The sequence below is a fragment of the Trachinotus anak genome, unplaced genomic scaffold, assembly GCF_046630095.1.
Source record: "Trachinotus anak isolate AG129_WGS33_773 ecotype Australia unplaced genomic scaffold, CSIRO_AGI_Tana_v1 ptg000016l, whole genome shotgun sequence".
Lineage (NCBI taxonomy): Eukaryota > Metazoa > Chordata > Actinopteri > Carangiformes > Carangidae > Trachinotus > Trachinotus anak.
Genome location: NW_027273867.1, coordinates 15,239,672 through 15,261,460, shown reverse-complemented (window position 1 = coordinate 15,261,460; position 21,789 = coordinate 15,239,672). Strand labels below are relative to the sequence as shown.

The 21,789-nt window shown below is 38.2% G+C and overlaps 1 protein-coding gene and 1 long non-coding RNA gene across 8 annotated transcripts in view; one reads left to right on the top strand and one right to left on the bottom strand.

The window, feature by feature from the left end:
- Positions 1 to 3,320, top strand: part of LOC139633983 (uncharacterized) — a 65,762-nt gene extending 62,442 nt beyond the window's left edge. The window contains exons 2-3 of the long non-coding RNA XR_011693873.1: positions 1,127 to 1,199; positions 3,185 to 3,320. This is a non-coding gene — a long non-coding RNA (uncharacterized lncRNA). The remainder of the gene's footprint in view (positions 1 to 1,126; positions 1,200 to 3,184) is intronic.
- Positions 1 to 21,789, bottom strand: part of LOC139633981 (ras/Rap GTPase-activating protein SynGAP-like) — a 39,424-nt gene that overhangs the window by 9,370 nt on the left and 8,265 nt on the right. For all 7 annotated transcript variants that reach the window (XM_071500179.1, XM_071500180.1, XM_071500174.1 and 4 more), the window contains 13 exons: positions 16,982 to 17,070; positions 16,564 to 16,685; positions 12,728 to 12,881; positions 12,043 to 12,141; positions 11,605 to 11,844; positions 11,182 to 11,517; positions 10,840 to 10,984; positions 9,496 to 9,640; positions 8,538 to 8,774; positions 7,613 to 7,814; positions 6,562 to 6,752; positions 4,650 to 4,854; positions 3,205 to 3,783 (listed from right to left, as the gene is read on the bottom strand). In XM_071500179.1, coding sequence (XP_071356280.1) covers positions 3,205 to 3,783; positions 4,650 to 4,854; positions 6,562 to 6,752; positions 7,613 to 7,814; positions 8,538 to 8,774; positions 9,496 to 9,640; positions 10,840 to 10,984; positions 11,182 to 11,517; positions 11,605 to 11,844; positions 12,043 to 12,141; positions 12,728 to 12,881; positions 16,564 to 16,685; positions 16,982 to 17,070 — 2,744 coding nt within the window. The remainder of the gene's footprint in view (positions 1 to 3,204; positions 3,784 to 4,649; positions 4,855 to 6,561; positions 6,753 to 7,612; positions 7,815 to 8,537; positions 8,775 to 9,495; positions 9,641 to 10,839; positions 10,985 to 11,181; positions 11,518 to 11,604; positions 11,845 to 12,042; positions 12,142 to 12,727; positions 12,882 to 16,563; positions 16,686 to 16,981; positions 17,071 to 21,789) is intronic.

Here is a 21,789-nt window from a genome sequence, read left to right as displayed (position 1 = left end):
TCATGGTCTCCAATGTTAAATCCAATAAGACACAAAGGTACATGGGCGCATGCCTACCAGCATGTGTTTAACCCAGTGACACCAAGATGAATGAACGAAACAAATTCCCTGAAGTATTTTTTTTTCTTTTTATCAGATTAGCTAATTTTTCTACAAACACAACCCATATCCCCTCAAAATAACTTAAAAGGTGCTATAACCATAAAATATATTACTCACACAGTAATTTGACAGACAGATGGAAGGATGGATAATCAGCAAGGCAAGTTTTATATTTGTATGGCACTTTTAAACAACAAGGTATTTTACAGTGTTTTACATAAGACCATAAGAAAATAAAAAAAAGATAAGGCTAAAATTGATTAAAAAAATAATAAGAAAATAAATGTTACAGGAACTACAATGCAGTGGTACAGTTCCAAATTTGATTTAATAAAAGGCAATGTGAGGCAGACAGATGATGTACTGTATAGATATTTATGTAAAATCTAGCCCCTGAGTATTTGGACATTTACACATTTTTCGTTCTTCAGGTTCTGTGCTTCAGCACATGAAATTTGAAATAAATGAATACATACTACCTTAAAGTGCCAAGTCTCTGCTTTAATTTGAGTAGATTTACATCAATGTGGACATAGTGTGCAAATACTTTCTGTCAGGACTGACTGGATGCATAGATGGATGGATGGATTGAGAGGTAGAAAGTGCATAATTAATGCATAAAGCACGGTCCTGATGATAACACCATCTGTATTAATAAAACAGGAGGCTCTTGTGATGTTTGTTCCATTAAGGCCCACGCAACAGGACAGAAATAGCTTAAGACTACATGACAGTATCATTAAACACTGTAATTTTACACAGACATGCTGTAGTAAACTTATCAGATCAGCAGTCCATAACTACATCATCAAGTCAAAACTAAAAAAGAGCACTTAAGATTTCTGTTTCATGCTATAACTGAAAGTGCTCAAACTGTGGTTGTCAGAGCAGACTATAAAACAGTTTAATATCTCTATCCAGGAGATCTAAGTCTGATCTGCAGCACACTGAGAGTTTAAGAATTTGGTAATGTTATGATATATCAGCAGTTATGACACTTTTTTTCTGTCCTATTGACCGACAGCTAGTTTCCAGCCCTGTTGAAACAAGAACGCACAGTATGATAGTCAAGCACCCTACACAGTTCAACAGAGGAGGTGAGTGAATGATCAGGCTTTAGTGTGTTGTCTGTAGCATAACAAGTGTCTCTGAAAAGTGCCCACACATTACTGTGAGATTTGCATATTCTGCTGCTCAAGAGAGGGACGTCTTTTGTAAACATTTCCCATTTTGGTTGGATCTTTGTTCTGCAACCAGAAGTGTAAGCTGGGTCTAATGAACTGCAGGGGTTGATCTGAATGCAGCAATTGATGTAGACATTGTCTTTTATTCTTAGTGGGATTTTTTACAATCGAGATGTAAAAATCACACTAGGAATGAAAGACAAGGCAATGAGTGTGTTGTGCATTTTGGCTTGGAATTTAAAAAAACAAAAAAATTCTTGGCTGTGATAGTCCTTATCACATTTGGATATAGAGAAATGATAATACTGTTTGTATTGAATTTGGGAGATCTAAAGGAAACTGCAGAAAAAATATGGATATAAACCTATTTGAACTTTCATGCTTTCACTTTGACTTCATAACTGTGTTTTTGAGTAATTTAACTTTTATTTGTTGGATGTCAATTTTACTAAAAACAAGTGATGTCACTTTCTTAATCTTACTGGTCCACTCAAATTTTAAGGGGTTTGGTTAATAATAATGAAGCAGTTTCATGAATTAGCATGAATTTCTCACATCTGGTGAAAGCAATCATTTAATTTAGATAAACAAGAAGACTCAAGAGAACCAAAAGCAACCTGTTCAGGCCTGTGCTGTAAATGATTTTAGCATCAGAAGAGGGAATCTTGAAGTGCATGACAGGCACACATAAATTAAGTTTATGTTTAACGAGGCTGCAAGCCAGTAACTGCATTTGATGAAAGAAGTCTTACTGAACAATAAATCTCATCCAACACATTAGTAAAGAGGCTATTCAATATAAAGTAAAATATATTAATTACTGATCATTGTTCTTTTGTATAGTATGTATTTATGGTGCCTTATGGAAGCATGTGCTTATATGAAGTGTGTAATTTCAACTCTATCATTCCAACAGTACAACATACAGGTAGCACATTAAAGGAAAAACCTGGATAAATAAGTTGAGAAACATAACAAATGTTATGTTGATGCCTCAACACATGGTATGAAGGGTTGCTGAATGGTTTGATGTGTATGTAAATGATATGAATCATATGGCCTTAACAATCACCATATCTCAGCCTCACTGAATGGGAGACATATTAGACCAGCTCAGTATCCCTTGGAAATACATCCATATTGGACAATTCTGCATCTCATGGTTAATGGCCAGAGCCAACAGTCCGTGCCAACACAGAGAGTGGTGTGCCCTTTGGGTAGTGAGGCGGAAAGTAAGGGTGTAGAAGTCAGAGTGTTGAATGGGCATATGCCATGTCTGACTAGAGTTCATGTCCTATCACAGAGCTGGAATTCACATTTACCTTTTCCTGTAGCCATGGTCTTTCCATGGTTAGGCGATCGCTTGTAAACATTGGCTTTTACAAGCATTGGTTGTAAAAACAATTGCGTTGCCACTACACATGCAATCCAGCAATCCATGCTTGTAGATTTGTCAAATATTGATATTGTTGTCTGGCATTAGGGTTGGTTAGACACTGCTCACCAACACCATCATCCAAACACATAATGGGGGAATATCTTTCAGAGGAATTGTGTTCATCCACATGTCACTTTTGTTACAAATTGTGGATTTCTGTGTCAGTAGTTTCTTTGCCTATGAAATGATGGGTTACAGAAGATGTTACTGCCTGGTCAACCAGTCCTAACATAACAGGAGTGGTTGCGTGTATGAGCACAATTGTATAAGCTTAATGGTTTAAGTTCCTTTATATTTTGCTTGTCTTCTGTATACAATAGATACAATAGTAAACCTATACTGCTCATACCTGGTTCCCTATGTGGATTACATATGCAACATTTTGCTTTTGTGTTTTTATAAATGAGAAGATAAACCTGTTAAGCAAACTGACGTGAAACTGTCTTTCTGTATGTGTCAGGATATGTGAGAGGTTCCTACCTGCACCTGCAGCGACAGCTGGTGCCAGGCGTAGTCGTTGCTCTGATTCTGCCGGGTGAAATCATCACTGTAACTGTGTGAGTGGACAATGCTGGGCTGTACCAGACTGCTCTGTGACCGCATGGCGGACAAGTCCTCACTGCGGGAGAAAGCACTGTTGCCAAAGGCGGGTGGATAGTCATGGTGACCATTCTCAGGTTCAGGGGCGAGGAGCAGAGGAGGGGGAGGTGGCTGAGACTGAGCTGGGGAGTTCTGGGCAGCCAGATGGAATAGTGGGTTCTGGAAAGACAAGGGGAAGTGCATGGCCGCTGCTGCTTGTTGTTGCTGTTGAGAGATGGATTCGGTGGGCCCCCCAATGTGGCCCATCTGGCTCAGCCTCAAACCAGAGCCTGCTGAGCCTGTCGGCATATGCCCTCCCATACGAAGAGGACCGCCAAGGTTCCCGAAGCTGTGCCCGAGGCCGGCAATGGAGGCTTGAGAGGAGGTGAGCATATCTCCCACAGAGTTCAGGTTGGAAATGCTGTTCATACGGGAGTCCTGAAGGTCCATCATAGACACACTTTTATTCACACTGTGGACCTGAGACACACAAGAAAAACATTTATTATAATTTCATTTTGACCATTTTTACAGCAACTTTGCTCATGACAAAGAAAATTGTTCTTAGTTCCACAAGAGATGAAGCACTTTTAAAAGTCTAGATCCTGTTGTACCTGAAAATGTTTGTTTTACTTAGAGTTTTATATGTGCTGTAAATATGTGCGTTTATAGTTTTAAATTTTGTTCGAATGTATAGCAGTCATATACAGTTAGAAAATGTAGCAGACATCCCTGGCCTGGCATCAGTTACAAGATATTAAAAGAGTTCGCAATAAGGAAATCCAGAGTTTATGGACCCAAAAGGTCTGTCTTCCTGCCCTCCTGCAATTAAACTATCCCCAGACAGGAAACGCAGACAAAAATCACAGAGCAGCTTTTTAAACATCAGAGTGATATATGGCCAGCTCCAGAGAATCAACTGAATAGGCACAAGGCAAAATGGGAGTAAATTATCAAAATCTCCACAGGAAGCTTATTCTATAACAATAAAACATTATCTTTGACTGATATTTATTAATATAGTCCATATTACTCAGCAAATGCTTTTACATAATTTAGTTCAATCCCCAAATTTCCCGAAAGAGTGCAGTCAAACATAAGGGCTCAACTCAAACCAGTAATGCTGTGATACTGGAGTCATATCAGATTCACATCATGTATCATTCCAATCATCACTTTCTCACGTAAAGATGTTAGCTGGTTGTTTATGATATAATTTAAAAATGTATGTACTTACCTCCTGAGGTCTCAAACACTTTCCAATTGTAGAGATGCCGTTAAAAGCTTCAGAATTATGATATGCCAGAGCGAAAATAACAACAATGCATGAAAACTTCACACCCTACCTTTGGATCAGGCTCAGTAATGTCCGAGCTGCTTGTGCAGTATGCGGGGCTGGATCGAGCCAGCGGTGGACGCGTGACATAGAAAACTTCCCTCGATGAGCGAAGGTCTCGTTCTGCGTGACGCCTCATGTTCAGATTCGATGACAGGGATTCTACAGCTGATACTCCCGTCGTAGGGGACGGCAGGCGAGAGATGTCTATTGAACTGGAGAAACACAACAGAAAGAGACATTACAATTGTTACTAGCTTACAGATCTTTTATACTGAGTTCCGTTTTTGATTTTCAAATAATGTGGATAGGCCATATAAAGAGAAACAAAAGTGTAAGCATGAAATAGGTGGTTGCCAATGGTACATTTTGCCTACTGTCTTATGTTTTTACAGTAGTTTGGGGTATTTTATGCCTTAATCAGACAGTGCACAGTAGAAAGCTGACAGAAAAGAGGGGTGAGAGAGAGGAGGAATGTCACGCAAGGTCCCTGGCTGGACCTGAACTGGGGACATCCACAGTCACATGGTCAGTTCTTCAAACTTCTAGGCCACCGATTCCCAACTGCTTTTGCTTGAGACCCCTTAATATGAGGCAATAGCCCCTTGCAACTCCTGATAATTGCTTGTATGGATTTAGGTTGTGAGCGATTTAATCATAGAGGGAAATTTCAGAATAATGTCTAGATGTCTAAATGGGTAAAACTACAGAAAGACTGGAAAAAAAGTCAGAAAATTTGTTTTGTAAAACTATGTTTTGTAAAAAAAAAAAAAAAAAAAAGTTTTGTGTATTAAAATGTTTTGGTTTGTTGTTGTTGTTGTTGTGTTTTTTTTTTTTCTTACTGCTACTGCTACTACTGCTACTACTACTACTAGTTAATTGTTTGTAGTAACTAGCTGTAGTAGATTTTATGGATAAAAAAACTGGCTTGAGCTCTATGTTCTTTTATGTTTTATATACTTATCAATTAATTAAAAAAAATAAAGAAAAAAAATATCTAAAGATTAATTGATGATGAAAATAATTGTTGATTGCAGCCCTAAACAAAGACAGAACACATGATCATAGTGTGTATCCGATGCACCATATATGCATAATGTAACAACCCAGTGAGGGGAAGGCATCAGTCCATCCTGTCAGTCACTCGTAGCCTGATACCTCTGGGGTTAGATCTATGAGGAATGGCAGATGTGTCATTCTTGGAGTTGGTTTGAATTTCCAGCTGTTTGATTTCTGCCCTTTCATGCCTGCCTGCAGCAGAGTTAAATGATTCTCACTCAATTACGTGTTTGTTCCTCCAGACTTTGTTCCAAGCAGACAACTGCCTGGTAGGAAGAACTTATAGTAGCAAACACAAAATAGCTGCTGTAGAGTCCTTTGATCTTACCTCTGCTATTACTCTTACTTAAAGAATTCTTATTTGAACAAGCTGCATGTTATTGTCAGCTGTCTCATGACAATAGCAGAGTGCTGAAGTGAATAAAAACACAGGTGTGAGAGTCCAGTAACAGATGGTGCTGGCAGTTATGGACTGATAGAATACTTAAAAACCCTGCAGAGATGCTTTAACATTAGCATTATGGACTCTCAGAAATACAGCAGTGATTTGTTTGAAGCTATTGAATTCTCACTGATTGTATATTCTTGGTGTTTTTTTTTATGTTAATGTTAATTATACCCATGTGAAACTGCAATTCCTCTATTAATGTGTAAGAGGTGCATATTTGCAATCATGACCATTCACATGGTCATGATTAAGCCACAGCAGGGATCAATCCCCTGTTCAAATGTAAAACTATCAGCATATAACTATATCTTACAGCACAGTCCAGAAGGGTAAACTCTTTGGGGACATGCAATTCCAATTTCATGTGTAAATCAACAAGGATATATATATAACAAAAGAAAGCATGGAAAGATACCTGTTTAAGTCACGCATCATAAGGCTTTGGAAGTCAGAGGACATTAGACGATTGAACGATGGCCGTGAGAAGAGTCTGTCTTTCGGTCGGTCTGGCTGGTGATTTGTGGGCATGTGGAGCTGCGGGTTCCTCAAGGCGACACTGATGTCATTCAGCAGCCGTGGTAGGGGTCCCAGTTTGAGAATAGCATCCTATAGAACAAAATAATTTTTAAAATCAAGGAATCCTGAGTATCCTATGCTCACATGCTATATACAGTGCCAGGGGTTTTTAACCTTTTCGGCACCACAGACTGTTTTATTGACCATTTTTATTTCGGACATTACCAGAAATAAGGTCAAATTCAAGGTTCAGCTGACTAACCTTAACATTACGAACATCAAAAATGAATTTGATGAGTACATTTTCTGCACATTTTTGTCCGGAAGCCTTTTTAAACACTGCATGGAAAATGTTATGTTTAACATGGAACACTTTTTGAGAAAAAGAGCATGGTATCAAATCAAAATTCAGCATCTTATTTTAGAGAAGAAGAAGCAAAGAAGATGTTGGATCAGTGCGTTCCTAAAATCATTTAGTGTTTTTTTGCAGAACCATATTGTTTCTCCAAGCCTGAAAGCAAATGTTCTATGGTCCAGTGCCCATGGCCATGCCCCAGAAGTTGGGAACCTCTGCTATATATGACTCACTTCATCATCCATGAAATTCAAGTGTCATCCATAAACATGAAACAGACAGAAACAACAATACAAACACATAACATTAAACATTTGTTAACCTTTGAGACAATTCAGGGCTGACCATAAAGTATTTACATTCACTGTTACAATTCATTAAATCATTAAATTAACAGTGCAAACAATAGAGTTAAATATTAAAGTAATAACTTCACCTCAGTTTTGAGAGTTCAGATAATATTCCTTGTGTCTGTTTAGAAAATTAGAACCTAATTTTCCAGCGTTCCACTCTCGACACTCTTCAGAGTGAGAGAGAAATCATATTAAATGTTTAATTTAAATTTTCTAGTAATTCATCATGTTATTCCACCTACCTTGCTAAGCTGGCCCATGACTTCCCACAGTAAGCTGTGGAGCATGGACAGTTCTCTGCCGAGGTCAATGTAGCCCTCAAACCCTCCAGCGTTTCCTCCAGTGTCCATGTTGGAAATCTCATAAAGAAACTGCTGCATGGAGGCCCACTCCATCTCCAGGAACTCATTCATGAAATACATGTATTCCTCCTTGGGTCCAAATCTGTGACAGGACACATGAAGACAAAGGACAGCAGATTAGTGGATGGCTTCAATGTTAGTACAGTTAACATGTGTAGGAGTTCAGGATTAAAACCCTTAATGCTGCATTAATCAATATTTGTATATAAAGAATAGGTCAAAAGACTGTAATAGGACAGGTGTTGTTTATCACAACCCACAGTAATTTACTCACTCAGTTCCTCTCAGCTTTATATAGTGTTTTAGCATTGACTTTAACTTTACCGTTCTCGTTCACTCTCCCCATTCTCATTAACTAGTCATGAAGTTTACCTTAAAAGTCGCCTTCAGTTAATAGACATCTGATGACATACATGATAATACTCAAGGACACAAAAGTATTACATTATTTTATCCAATGTTTCTGAAATATAAAGTCAATTAAATAACCACCAAACTTTTGTTATCTTAATTACAGCTGCTTATTTCAGTCAGCAGAATCGTTTTGATATTCAAAAAAAAAAGAAATGTAAGCTAAGAGTCCAGAGTGAAGGTAGGAACAAAAGTGTCAAAGCTGAAAGGCTAAGAGCTCATTGTGGGTGAGTAACAGTTTATATCCATCAAAACTTCAAGCTTCTGTTGCTGTGATGTTACTTTGTGACATGCATCCCACCTCGCACAAGCGTCACCGTCTATAATTAAAATAATGAACTGACTCAAATTAATCTAAGGCTGGAGCTGGGGTAAGGTGATGACGGAGACTCACTTGCTGAAGCTGGCCAGGTTCTGCATCACCTTGGCTATGAGTGTGAGTGTGCGGGACGTGCGCTCAGCGGGGTACTCCTGCATTAGGTTGAACAGGGAGGGGGACATGATGGCTGGGCACATGAAGCGAAGAAACAGGGAAGAGCTGATGAGGCTGTCAGCTAGATCCTCTCTTCCACGCTCAGCACATCTGGCTCTCCATGAGGCAAAGACTTCCTTTAGCTCTCTGGGAAATATGCTGAAACAAGAACATGATTTTATTACCCACTGTCAAGGTGAAGCGAGAGATAAAATACACAGCTCAGCCAAAGGAATTCACCAAGTTCAGGAGACTTGTAAAACCAAGAGATTAACTTGATATTGATGTTTTTACTGATTATATTAGTGAAGAAAAACATCTAAATAGTAAATGATAATTTCCTAATTTACTTATTTCTTTTTGAGTATCAAAGTTTGGAAAAAGGAAGCTTTTATATCGGTGTTACTTTGGGGACAAAAGGGGACCAATTTTTTTTCAATTTTAAAGGCAAAATTGTAAATGAAAAAGTACATTGGAAACTGAAAGGTGAAGTATTTATAATAAATGCTCAAACAAACAAATAAAATAAGGTGTGAAATTTTAATTCAAATGTAATTGCTTCTTTTGAATTTCTTAAAATTAATAATTTCTTTAAAAATGATTAGTTTTCCCAAATTCTAAAATTAAAAACGTATTTTTCCATTAATTGACTTTTGTCCTTCTCTTGGCCTGGAGGGGCGGCATCAACTGAGAAGAGGGTGTGTGAGTTACTGTATAACAAAGCAGGCTGAAACCTTTGCTAAATTTAGCTGATTTCAAGAAATGTGGGAACTGAGAAAGTTGAGACTCAGAATTTCCTACAGGTTTTAGGCACCAGTCAATACATGGATACAGATACATGTATTCAGTCTTTTGGGCGCACAAACATTGCAAAACTGACCAGAGAGAGTTGATAATCTTGCAGAGTAACAGCTCGCAGCACATACGAAGGTTGGCTTGGTGGTCAGCGAGGACTGATGGCGGGACACGCATTGGGTCCACCTCACAGTTTTCCTCAGATTCATATAAGGCTCGGATGAAGTCACCTGAAAGTTGCAGATCAGACTGTCATTATATTTCCAAAAATAAATCATTATACATAAAGTTCAGCTGAACTACATTTACAGCTGGATCAGGACACACGAACAAATGATGTACCTCTTATTTAGAAAAAACTAAAGAATAAAGTAAGAAAATTAAGCTGCATTCAAATAGGGATATAATTCTCCAGGGAGGTGGAGTGTTTTAAATGTTACCTGCATTGGTTTATAGGATTTTAATCCCATTCTAGTTACAGACCCAGTTATGGCTGTCAAATATCATGTGACAGGTGATTCTGTTTTTGGTGGTCAACCTTTGCAGAGCTGAACTGAATTTATGTGTGGTACAACATATGTGCAGTGCTAGAAAATTTCAATGCATGTAACCCTTTGTACATATCAGTCCCTGTAAAAGCATAGTCAGATTTATATACAGAAAGAAACACTTGAGTAGTTTACACCCATCTGTGTTAATAATTAATCACAGTGAAATAATTATCAGTAAAGATTACTAATGCTAAAAATAATACTAAGCCCACCAGTGATCAAGGTCATTTGGTTTTCCCCAGAATATAATTTCTATTACAGAACAAGCTCCTGTAATTTGCCGGAGGCTAAAAAGCCATCCAGAACAACAACAGTCATTACAAGGGACGAGGGGAAATATGTTATTACTCACCTTCCCCTGTGATATTATTATTATGTATAAATTTGTCATGGCTTTCAAACAAAATGCTACAATGAGCTAAAGATGTGACTGTACAGTGTTAAACACTGGTGGCTTAAATGGTATAAAATCAATCTCAAAATTTAGAAAAAAGCATATTTATTCTTAATGGGCAAAAAATACAGGTATGTCTTACTCTCTAAATAATGACTAGGCTACATTTAAAAGGTCTTAAATCAGCTAATACAGCTCTACATTTGAATAAAAGAGTAGAATCAGAAATTTGTATTTAATGTGATTTACTTTTATGATGTGACATTTACAGTATTCCTCAGTATTTCTAAAATACTGACACCACAATAGAAATGTGGAATTTGGAAAAATGTCACAATTATATCACAAATGTAGATGTAGAACTATCTCGACACTAAACAATGCCATAGTTGAGTCTAGGATGGTTAATCTAAATATTTGATTTACTTTGGGCTTCGGATAGTACTTTCATTCAGTTGGCAAGAAATGTGATGTGCAGTTTTACCTATAGCATCCTTGAGGTATCTGTGACCTATCAGTTTGAGGTACTCTTCCACAGCCTTTGTAGCGAGCGTGTTCTCCCGAAAGATCAAGTGCTCACGGTCCATGAATCGATCCACCTCACACATCGCCATGTCAGAGAGGAACTCCTGCGAACATATTACATTTGCAGTTCAGTGGAGCATACAGAGAAAATGAGGAACATTTTTTCAGAGGGAAGAGCATTTTTCTGTAAAGGTACCGCCAAGAAATAAAACAACTGGTCATATAGCGAACTCAGATTTGAAAAAGCACTGATAGGTGGCAATATTACATGCAGTCAGATAACTTTTAACCTCTTGTTTACCTTTGTTTTCCCTGTGCTTTGAAGAATGTGCACCAGAGCAAATGCCACCTCTTCTTTGCTTTTCACACTCAACAACGGCTCCAGAACTGCACACAGTGTTCGGTAGTTGTTGGTAATGTATTCGGCAAATTCCTTGTAGAGCTCCATGGGGAGGATGTTCATTGTCTGGTAGCGAGACTTAACTCGCAGTGAGGCATTAATGACTTTGGCACTTCCAACACCACCACTTTTGGCCAAAACACTGGACTGTATCACCGGGTACCACTGTTCCACAAACTGCCGGCCCGTGATGCTGGAGATGGGGATGCTGACAAGGCCAAGGTATGTGCTTTTTTCCTAGATTACCAAACAAAACAACCGTGTTTTATTAATTTTATTCTATTTATTCTTTAAATACTTGTTTTACTGACACATTTTCTTTACCTTGCGTCTTTTTTTATCCGTTTCCTTGTAGAGGTGCAAGCGAAGGCTACGAATGGTAGGCAAATTGTTAAATTCAAAATGCTCGCCCCAGAAGACAGTGTCAGTCCGGGGTTTGCTGGTGGTGCGTGCATACAGCATGTCATCCAGACACAGCTCACAATAGTAGCGTTTCTTAGCTGGAAGGTCTCGAGCTTCAATGATCCACAACTTGAGCACATTGTCTACCCGTCTGCTGTTGTCCTTAAAGTGAAACGAGGAATTCTGTTACTGGATTATAACAGTCCTTAATTACATCTGTCCTTAATGTTACACCCTGGACCTTGTAATAAAATCACAGGTCACCAGGTCTGGAGGGTTTGGAGAAACATTGTACTGTTGATCATTTTCTGGAATTACTAGAATTTCAACTGAAAGACAAAAAAAATGTATTGTATCTACCTTGTTAGGTTTGACAGCTCGTTGCAGATTCTCAATCCACTTGTCTCTCTCTGAAGCTGAGCGACAGGCAAAACATTTTGTCCCTGAACTGGTGGTAACCTTAAGACAAAACATAAACTTTTAGTATATTTATAATCGTGGAATATGCCTTATATGGCTGCAACTAAAAATTACTTTCATTTTCGATTAAATTAATTGTTTTTCCGATTAATAAATTCCTCTGTAGTTTATAAATTGTAAGAAATGCTGAAACATGAACATAATTTCCCAGCAGCCCAGGTTTATGTCTTCAAATTGCTTATTTTGTCTTGCTTCGGACCAACAGTCCAAAACACATAGATTTTCAATTCAGTTATATGAAACACATAAAAACAGCAAATTTGAGTAACTACAAAAAAATCAAAATGTTTGCATTTTTGTTTCACAAAAGACTTGAATTACATAATCAACTAAATTGTTTCAGCACTAATTCCTTAAACCACTAGGTCACCTCATTCCCCTGACTTTCGAGAGAGTGGCTTTGTAGTGACACCTGAATAGCTATCTTTACATATTTAAAACATTTCCAGTAATTACATGAAATTTGTCACTTAACTATATAAATATAGTGGGATAAAAAAAAAAAGACAAGAAGTCCTGTAGTAGGTGGGAAAAACTAAAGAGAACGGGAGACAACTCAGAACACCTCAAAGCAGTACTCTTGTCCTAAAATGCTGGAGTGGACAGGTTTGATTATGGCCTCTTCATCCAAAACTAGGTCCAAAGCCTCCGCAGCACTGCTAGGAGAAAGTAGGGACTCATGGGAGTGGGATTCTTTGAAGCTTTGCATCAAGCGAGTCCTGGTGAGAGAAGAAGAACAAGAGATTTATTTACAACCTAAATTTATATCTGTGTTTTCATGTAATTCAAAATTAGTCACAGTAGCTGAGAAATCCTTGTGAGTCACGTCTGCAATTTCAGTATGATTTCCGAGATCTGATCCTTTCGTAATGAGTTTCTGGAAAAGTTAAGTCTACCAGACTTTCAGTTCTGGTGTTTGCAATTTGGTCTGTTGACTCAGCTCATGTGACTCATACTGTATGTAAGGAAACGGCCTACAGTGTCTCCGACTGTGGTGCTGTCTGGAAATGCAATAATTTATTTCTTACAACTACACAAGAATTTAAAAATGCTAATGTAAATGTAATGTTGGTATGGCCTACTGTGTAAATTGGGCAAAACTGTAAACTAAGAGAAACAGTTTAGCAGTCACAGTCAGCAGGATTCTTGTAGTGCAGGTATAAAAAAGCACAGCGGATTAGGCCTAATCATCATGGGGTAACCTTTAGAACAGGGCAGCTCTATCAAGGAAAGAAAAGTGTTGGTGGAAGTGGAAGCAGAAAGGTGAGTCAAGGCCATTTCTCAGGCAAAGGAAGGTCAGTAGGCCAATTGAAAAAAAAAAAAAATTTAGCAAGGGCCATTTTTTTCAAACCAAATAAAATCCATTAACGGTACAACTTCAGTATGTGCGCTACCATCTCAGCCAGTGAGTGGGTGCCTGACCTTTAGGTGCAGCTGTAGCTTTTCAGGCTAACGTACAGAAGAGAGAGCGAATGTGAGCAAGTAAATTGATTTGACAGAGCTTCAAGATATAGAGGGAAAGTTCCAGTTCTGTAGGCGAAAATACAGAGCTTTAGCTGGTCGTTTCTGATTTAAAGGGACAGTCCGACAATTTGAGAAATACGCTTCTTTGCTTTCTTGGTGAGAGTTAAATGATAAGTTTGATGCGTATCTCACATCTGCCAGCAGCTGGTTACGTTAGCTTAGCACAAAAACTAGAAGCAGGGGAAACTGCTAGCCTGCATAAAATCTACATACCAGCCCATCTAAAGCTCATTATTTAACAAGTCATATCTCATTTGTTTAATTCACACAAATGTGTGAAACCAATTGTACATTTTACAGGGGGGGTTATGTTCCAGGTTATTTCTTGACTTTAACTTCCTGCTGTCCCTATATTTGCAGTCTTTATGCTAAGCTATGTGGGGTTTATCTCAACTGAAACACTGGAGCATCATCATTGTTAACATTAGCATTGAACAAAAGTGGGAAAATAAGGGGAAAGAATAGGGCCGAAACTGGTAAAAAGCAAACACCTTATAACTGAAAATGACAAGCACTAATTTGAGGCCATATTTACAGCAAATCTTCGAGTTTAAGGAGCTGACAGTGTCGCCGCAGAATGCAGTACATTAAAAATGCTTTGGTAAACTGACTTGGCAGCAGAGGTGGAGCAGCTGCGTTGGAAAGCTAGAGTGTGAAGTTGGACGCTGAGGGTTTATAGCAAAGTCAACTTAACACTACTGAGTGAATTAAGCGTGTGTGGGCAGAACTCAAAGCAGGCTGTGAAGGCAGCTGTCTGAGGCAGCGGTGGGAGCCGGTGAATGGCTGTGGTTAAAGGGGAAAGCAGACTGAGGCAGAACATCACTTTAACCTCCACCTCCTTCAGTGCTGCCTCCCCAGAATGCCTTGGGTGAACATATAATTTGTTTTATCTGTGCTTCTGCATTTTAGAACAAAGAATTTTTACATCCTTCGCTAAATGACACATTCCACATCCCTGAGCATCGGACAGCCACACCTGCCCTAAAACCATCTATTATGCATCTCCTGTGGTGGGAAGAAAGTGTACGGTCAGCATAACATTTTTACTTTCTGCCTCTCCCTCTACATCATTACATTTCCCATATGTGCGTTGTGACTGGATTGTGTGAGGACTGCATAAAATTTTGATCACAATGCAAGTGAGATTCCTCAGGGATGTGACCTCATGTCAGAATACAAAACAAGAAAAAGCTGTCACGGGAGCCTCTAGAGTTCTTGTTTTCTGTCGATAATAAGACTACACATTAAGTAAAAAAAAAACAATTATCTATCTCACCAATTAACATTTCAAGTATAATACAGTGCAAGGCTATGTGGTGAAAACTGTGGCCACAACAAGCAGCAGTTACAGGATGAGGGCACAACAACATTTCCCAAGATTCTTTTAAGTGAGGCAACACACCATCATTAGATGACCTGACAGGGAGCAAGTACGAGGGGACCACAAACAGAAAATAAAGTCAACAAAACTGATTCGGTAATGTCAGTTACAGAGCAATATTTATCTAAGGTTTGCTAACATTAGCCATTATAAGCCATTGGTGATACCAGACCAAGCCAGGCTTTAAACAGAAATCTCCTGAGTTTATTGAAATGAGCGTTTAATGTCCTTTGAACTTTTATTATGTATAAAATGAATAATATGATGACACTGCTTTCAAAAATGATGCAGTCTCCCTTTAAATAGTTGTTGAGGCAATTCAGCAGACTGCCCTGACATTGTCCTTGAGAGAGCCACATGATGAAACACCATGATACAAACAGGGCAATTTCACACTCAAAATAAAAATAACTGTTGTCATAAACTTTATCACTATCCTCAGTAACAATTGCAACATTCTGCTTTAATACAGAGCACTATAATTATCCTAACTATACTATGCGCTGTGATTACAATACATTATCAGCTTGGCCTATAATAAGAGGAGGTATTGAGGTTAGCAATGCGCTAGCTGCAGCAAAAAAGGAACGTAGCCTTCGGCAGCAAAGGTGAAAGGTTTCCATGCAGAGGAATCCTAGCGTAGGAAAGTCACAGCTAACCCACTAAAATAACTCAGTATACAAAGCAGCATGTCAGCCATCCAAGCAAGATCAGATTTCATCGTTTATGGATGAGTAGTCTCAGAAGCTCACGATGTGAGTGCATAAATAGGCTTATTTAAGTTACATTTACTGTATGCTTCATCTTTGTGATGACTGTGGGGCAGAACTATGACTTACTGGCTTACTGCCATCACCTCACTGTAAAAAGGTTCATGGAGGAGCATCCTAGTGATTAAGACACATACCATATAACCACATTCCTGATTCAGTTCTAGCCGATAATGTTTGTTGAATGTCATACCTATCACTCTCTCTCCCCATGTTTCCTGTGAGGCTCTACAATTTCAATTAAACTATGAATTAGAGGCAAAATGCCTCAAACTAAATCTAAAAGAAAGTTTATGGTCTTTATTTTCCTGCATTGAGTTTTCATATTCTCCCTGAGTTTGTGTGGGTTTATTATTGGTTGTTGTTGCTTGTCTTTTTGATCTAAATGATCTTGACACAACACAAACTGTAATATAACAAGTATTGAGACTGGAATCAGAAATTTGCTGATTTTACTTTATTGCATATGGCAAGACAGTTTCAGTAGCTTTGATTTGATAAAGAATTATTTTGTAACCATAAGAAAACAAAGCCAATATAAATCACAAGGAAACATTTGGTTGATAGATAAGGTCATAGGTAGAGATATATTTGGTGATAAACTGGCAACCTGTCCACCATGTTTGGCTTGGCTTTTGCCCAAAACATCCTGGGACCTGCTCCCACCCCCAAGAGACTCAGAATATGCAACTAGAGGCAGGACAAATGATATTTAAGGTTAATTACCTCTCTTGGTCGGCACTACGAAACCGGGGCAGAATCATTTGTTTGAAGCTGCTGGTACGGTCCAGTTTGGGCTGACTTTTGGCCCGCTTTATGGAACCCTTCAACCTTCGATTGAGAAAACTCTGAAGATTCAACAAGGGAAAATAGTTCATAAGAGCAGAGTACTGCATAAATCAATAAAAAAAAAACATCCATGATTTACTAGCACACTTGGCTCAAAAAAAATGTGTGTATGAAAATTTTACAGTATCGATTCTTATCTCTGAAAGTCTAAACTCTAATTCGAGCATCAAATTGGCTTTGCTTCCCAAGTGAGAATTAGTAATTTACTATATCAGACTGGACCCAAAAAGCCAATCTGTATTTATTTTCTGTGTGAGATGGCACTGTAAGATATAACAGGCTTTGCTGTACTCACCGGCTGTCTGAAGGGCTGTGGGGTGGTATTGGGCGGGGTTTCCATGCTTGACTGTCTTGCAGAGGCAAAACTTGCCCTGCGAGATTGGTCTATAAAGAAAGAGTGCCAAAAAAGATTTTACAACAACAACAACAACAACAACAACAACAAGAAAAAAGGTGATCAATAAATATGAAATACACAGACAAAAGGTAATTCTAGATAATATAAACTTTTGTGTTTGAATTTCTAATCTGGTTCCAAAAACAGTAACAAATAAATAATTATAATTATTTAAATTATAAATGCCAAAATACATTAGTACAATATTGTATGATTGCTTCATAAAGGGTAACAGCTGAACAGATCATTTCAGAATGTTGAATCATAACATAATAACATGAATTGTCATTATTTTTCATGTATGTTGTGTGATTGTTACATTAAACTTAAAGGTACAATATTTTGCATCCCTTGTGAGGTCGTAACATAATCAGTAAAAAGGGGACATTTTAAAGCATTTTTACAAATTATAACATTGTCTTATTCATAGCTTGTAATCATTACCTTGGAGCTGCTTTCGTAACATAAAGAAAGGGAAACAGCATCAGAAATCATGACAGAACACAGACTCATCACAAGCAAGCTGCTAGCACATCAACAATGCAGAACAGTAGGAGTAAGTGAAGCTCACCAACAAGGACAGACAGCTAAAGCCTTCAAAGAACTACAAAGAACAACACTGTGACAGTCTGAAAGACACTTGTATGTTGTCTGCCAAGGCAGCTATTTTTCTCCCTTGCACTGGAATACTTTTTGAATCAAAGGCCAATGGGAAATGGCATGAATCCTGATGTGAAGACTATATTGGACACCTATACAATCTGAGGAGGAAACACACTCTTATGAGTCATCTTGAACTGTACGCTCTTTGTCTGACTTTAGGCCTGTGCAAACTCTGGAACATGGAGATGGATCTATAAAAGTATGAGCAGCTATCTTTAGGGAATCACATCTGATGCATCCTCTATATGATGGTGTGCTGACTAAGAAAGCTAGGGCCAATGCCTCTGATCTCGCCATACGAACAACAACAGAAATGCAAGAGGGGTTTTATAAACAGCAGAATGAACGTGAGTTTTGGGACCCTGTGTGAATTTCCTCACTTTTTCCTTCCTGATTGTCCTATTTCCTAGCCTGGTTTCAGACCAATGAATCACCACCCACATTCACACACATCCACATACAATTTCTTCTATTCAAACAGGTTTGGTATTGTACCCATTGAAGACATTTCCCCCTGTTAGAGAAACAGTTGACCAATCAGAGTTTACTAGATGGGACAAAGAATGGGGATGCCATCTTTCTTCACAGCTAGCTAGCTATCTAGCTACAGCACATTCATTAAAAATGGGAGCAGAAAAATGGAGGCAACATTTGATGAGATTGATGCTGCTGTACAAGTTGTTGTAAGAAATAACTACTCTTAAATGGGCATATTCCTTGGATCAATGTGAAACATGTTAACAGCTCTAAGCAACCACTACCACAGCTTCCATGTCAACTTGAAATATACATTAGTGCTTCCATCACTTGCTACCAATTAAAGATTATAACAAAACATTACAAAATATCCTCCCTGGCCATAAGACATCAGATAAAACATATAAGATGTCAGGCTGCAGGAAAAGAAAAGTTAGGCTCTACACAGATCAAGGTTTATGATGACAGCAAAAGGGGGAATGAAGCATGTATAAAGGTCAAATCTGTGGCCCTTACTTAAGGCCAAAGATGAATTTTCAGCCCTGGTTGTACAACTGAGCCACATTCTCATTTGTATTCATGTAATGTTAGGATTTTATTTATGTTTTTTAACTGGTTGCGTAATCAAAATCACCCATCATACGTTTGATCGTTTGAAGCATGGCATAACATGTCACTGATTCATCCATAGGTTTGTCTCTTAAAGCTAAAAATGTGATCAGGTTTCACATTAATATCCACTCTGCTCTTCTATTTTTGTCTCAGATTGATCTGTTGGGGTAATTTTCTTTTTTTTTTTTTTTTTTTAGAAATTACCCATTACCCAAAGGAGCTGTTTTTTCCCTTTGCTACAGAGAATCAAAACACTCTGTCATCCTATGATTTCCCTGCTCCCAAAGCCTGTAAATAGGCTACTCTCCAGGTTCTATTCTGAATCCCAGCTAATTGTTTGGTATCCATGGAAACAACTCCAAGGGCTTCTACTTGAACTGCAGAAGATATTGGCACACAACTGCACAATAAAGATGATGAAAAAGTAACATGCCGCACAACACAGTGTTTCTGCAAACTGATCAGCTGCCCACAAGGGGAAATCTTCCTCAGCTGGAGGAAACATTTCAGCTTCCTTTGTGTCTCATGTGGGGCTGAATTCTGACACTTCTCAGAGGCAGCCCAACATTGGATCGATTGAATGACCCTGCGGAGGAACATTTACCATATTTCCGATTTTAACACCGCTGCCACTAAAAACAGACACCTTGCGACATGCGGTTCTCTAAGTAAACGTGACATATTAGAACACATGGATGTGTTCACATGGGCTATTCTGAATGTAAATTGCTGTCAGGACTGAGTGTGTGGGTGGCAACAGCCTCTAGCTAACTGAGATACAGAGGGAGAGAAAGACAGAAAGAGGAAGACTGTGAGTGGGTGTTGGAGAAACATACTCAACCTTTACCGTATATCTCTCAACTAATACATATTTGGAAACTTTGTTGTTGTTTTTTTTTTTTTGTTTTTTTTTAAAAATAAAATGAACAAAATGTTAACCTTTTTCACAGGAAGGATTTTTTTTTTTGATTATAGACAAAAATAGATACTGTGTGAGGATGCAATATGCTGGCTCTCAAATATGTGATCATGACACACACAGCCCTAACAAAATACAAACTATGAAACCTCACAACAGCTATTCATTTACCAAAAGATATTTAATAGTCAGTACTTAACAAAGATCGACCCCAACTTTTCATTCAGCCTATGGCACAGAGTCATCAAAAAATCATTACTGAAATTACAATCAGGGATGTGCTGATCCGATCTGCTGAACTAGTATCTTATGCACTGTTGCACCAATACCAGCCTTATTAGGTGGTTTGGGTATCAGCTATGATGATATCAATCCACATTTAATACATCTACTCATTTTCATTAAACAATGAAATTGAGTAATTGTCATCAGTTGTGGAGGTATTTGGTTAACATAAACCAAAAACATTGGACAAAAGTGAGGGGGCCATCAAACCCATTATGATTCTGGCCAATATGCATACCTGCACCAAATTTCATGGCAAACCATCTAATAACAGTTTATGGACCAAAGTGGTGGACAGACTAACCCACCGATAATGATCCCAATGAGTTCTACACAGACACATTGGTACCAGTCAGCACTTTGTATCAACAAATACCATGAGCTACAGTATCAGGATCAGTATTAGAAGAGATCAGTGCATCCCTAACTACAATCGAATCCTAAATACTGCCCATTTGTTGGCTTGCAGATGCACTTTTTAAAAAGAAAGTCTCAAGATTCTCTGTGAACAAGTTTTCACACATTACAAAACAGTTAACAGCCCCACACATTTAAGTTATTTTACAGTTTGACTGTGTCCTCTCAAGTGATGCCTGAGTCATCTGGAGGACATAACTATAACTAAAGAAATAATAGCATCGCAAAAATTACCACACAGAGTACTGCTGGGATGGATTCAGGGTGGTAAGTTTGTCTATAAAGTATAGTTAATTTTCTAAAAAGTTTGAATCAACAAACCTCTGCAGCTGAAAGTAATCATAATGCAGAAAATCTACTATGCTAGTTTTATGCAATATAGTATTTAAACAAATAAAATCAAGACACTACATAAAATCTCTCACTTTTTGGTGTAAAGATTGTAGATGTGAAATCAAACAAATGTGGATGCTTTTGCTGATGCCACTCTGCATCGCAAAGAAAAACACTACAATGAGGAATCTCTCTTTGCATTTTCACTCATGGTGATTGTTTATGCCACTAAATGTCGCAATGTGCTCTTTCACAGCTATAATACTGTTTCTGTTTTTTAATCACATGTATGTGCCCTCTCCAGTGCTATGAAAGCTACAAATTACACAATTTACATCCCATGATTCACCGCATTGAGGATGGGAGCTGACCCCTTTGAGAACCCCTTTGATTTTATTCTTGCTGTCCAATTTCTCTTGGAGTGACAGTGTTTCCAGTAACAGATCACACACACAAGATCTTGCTATGTCTGGTCTGGAGTATCTGACAATAAGGAGCCTCTGGTGACTCACAAGACAGGCCTACTGGGGCAGATGTCGCATTCATGTCATATGGACGTCTCTGTAATTGCCATATTCCGACTAGTAAATAGTGTTCATGTCAACAACCAACTAACAACCTACAGGTAACTATAGCTGGGAATTTGCTACTTGTTCCTTATATAAATCAATATGTCAAGGGAGTCTAACTAAATCCTAATTTAATGTTGTTGTGATAAGGTACACAATTTACCCTACTACAAGATCTGCTCATCAAGAACTGTGCTTGAACATCTGGGAAAATGTTATCAAATTAATGCATTTGGACAAATAATTGGCATCCATTTAACACAGTACGGTTTCTTCAACCAGTAACATGATGCTCAGGCAAAGGCTTAACTTTCATTTCCTTAGGACTTTTTAACTCTGTAACTGATCTGCTTTCTGACAGTTCATAGTTTCTACTGTATATTATATATATTTATATATATATATATATATATATATATCTTCAAAAGCGT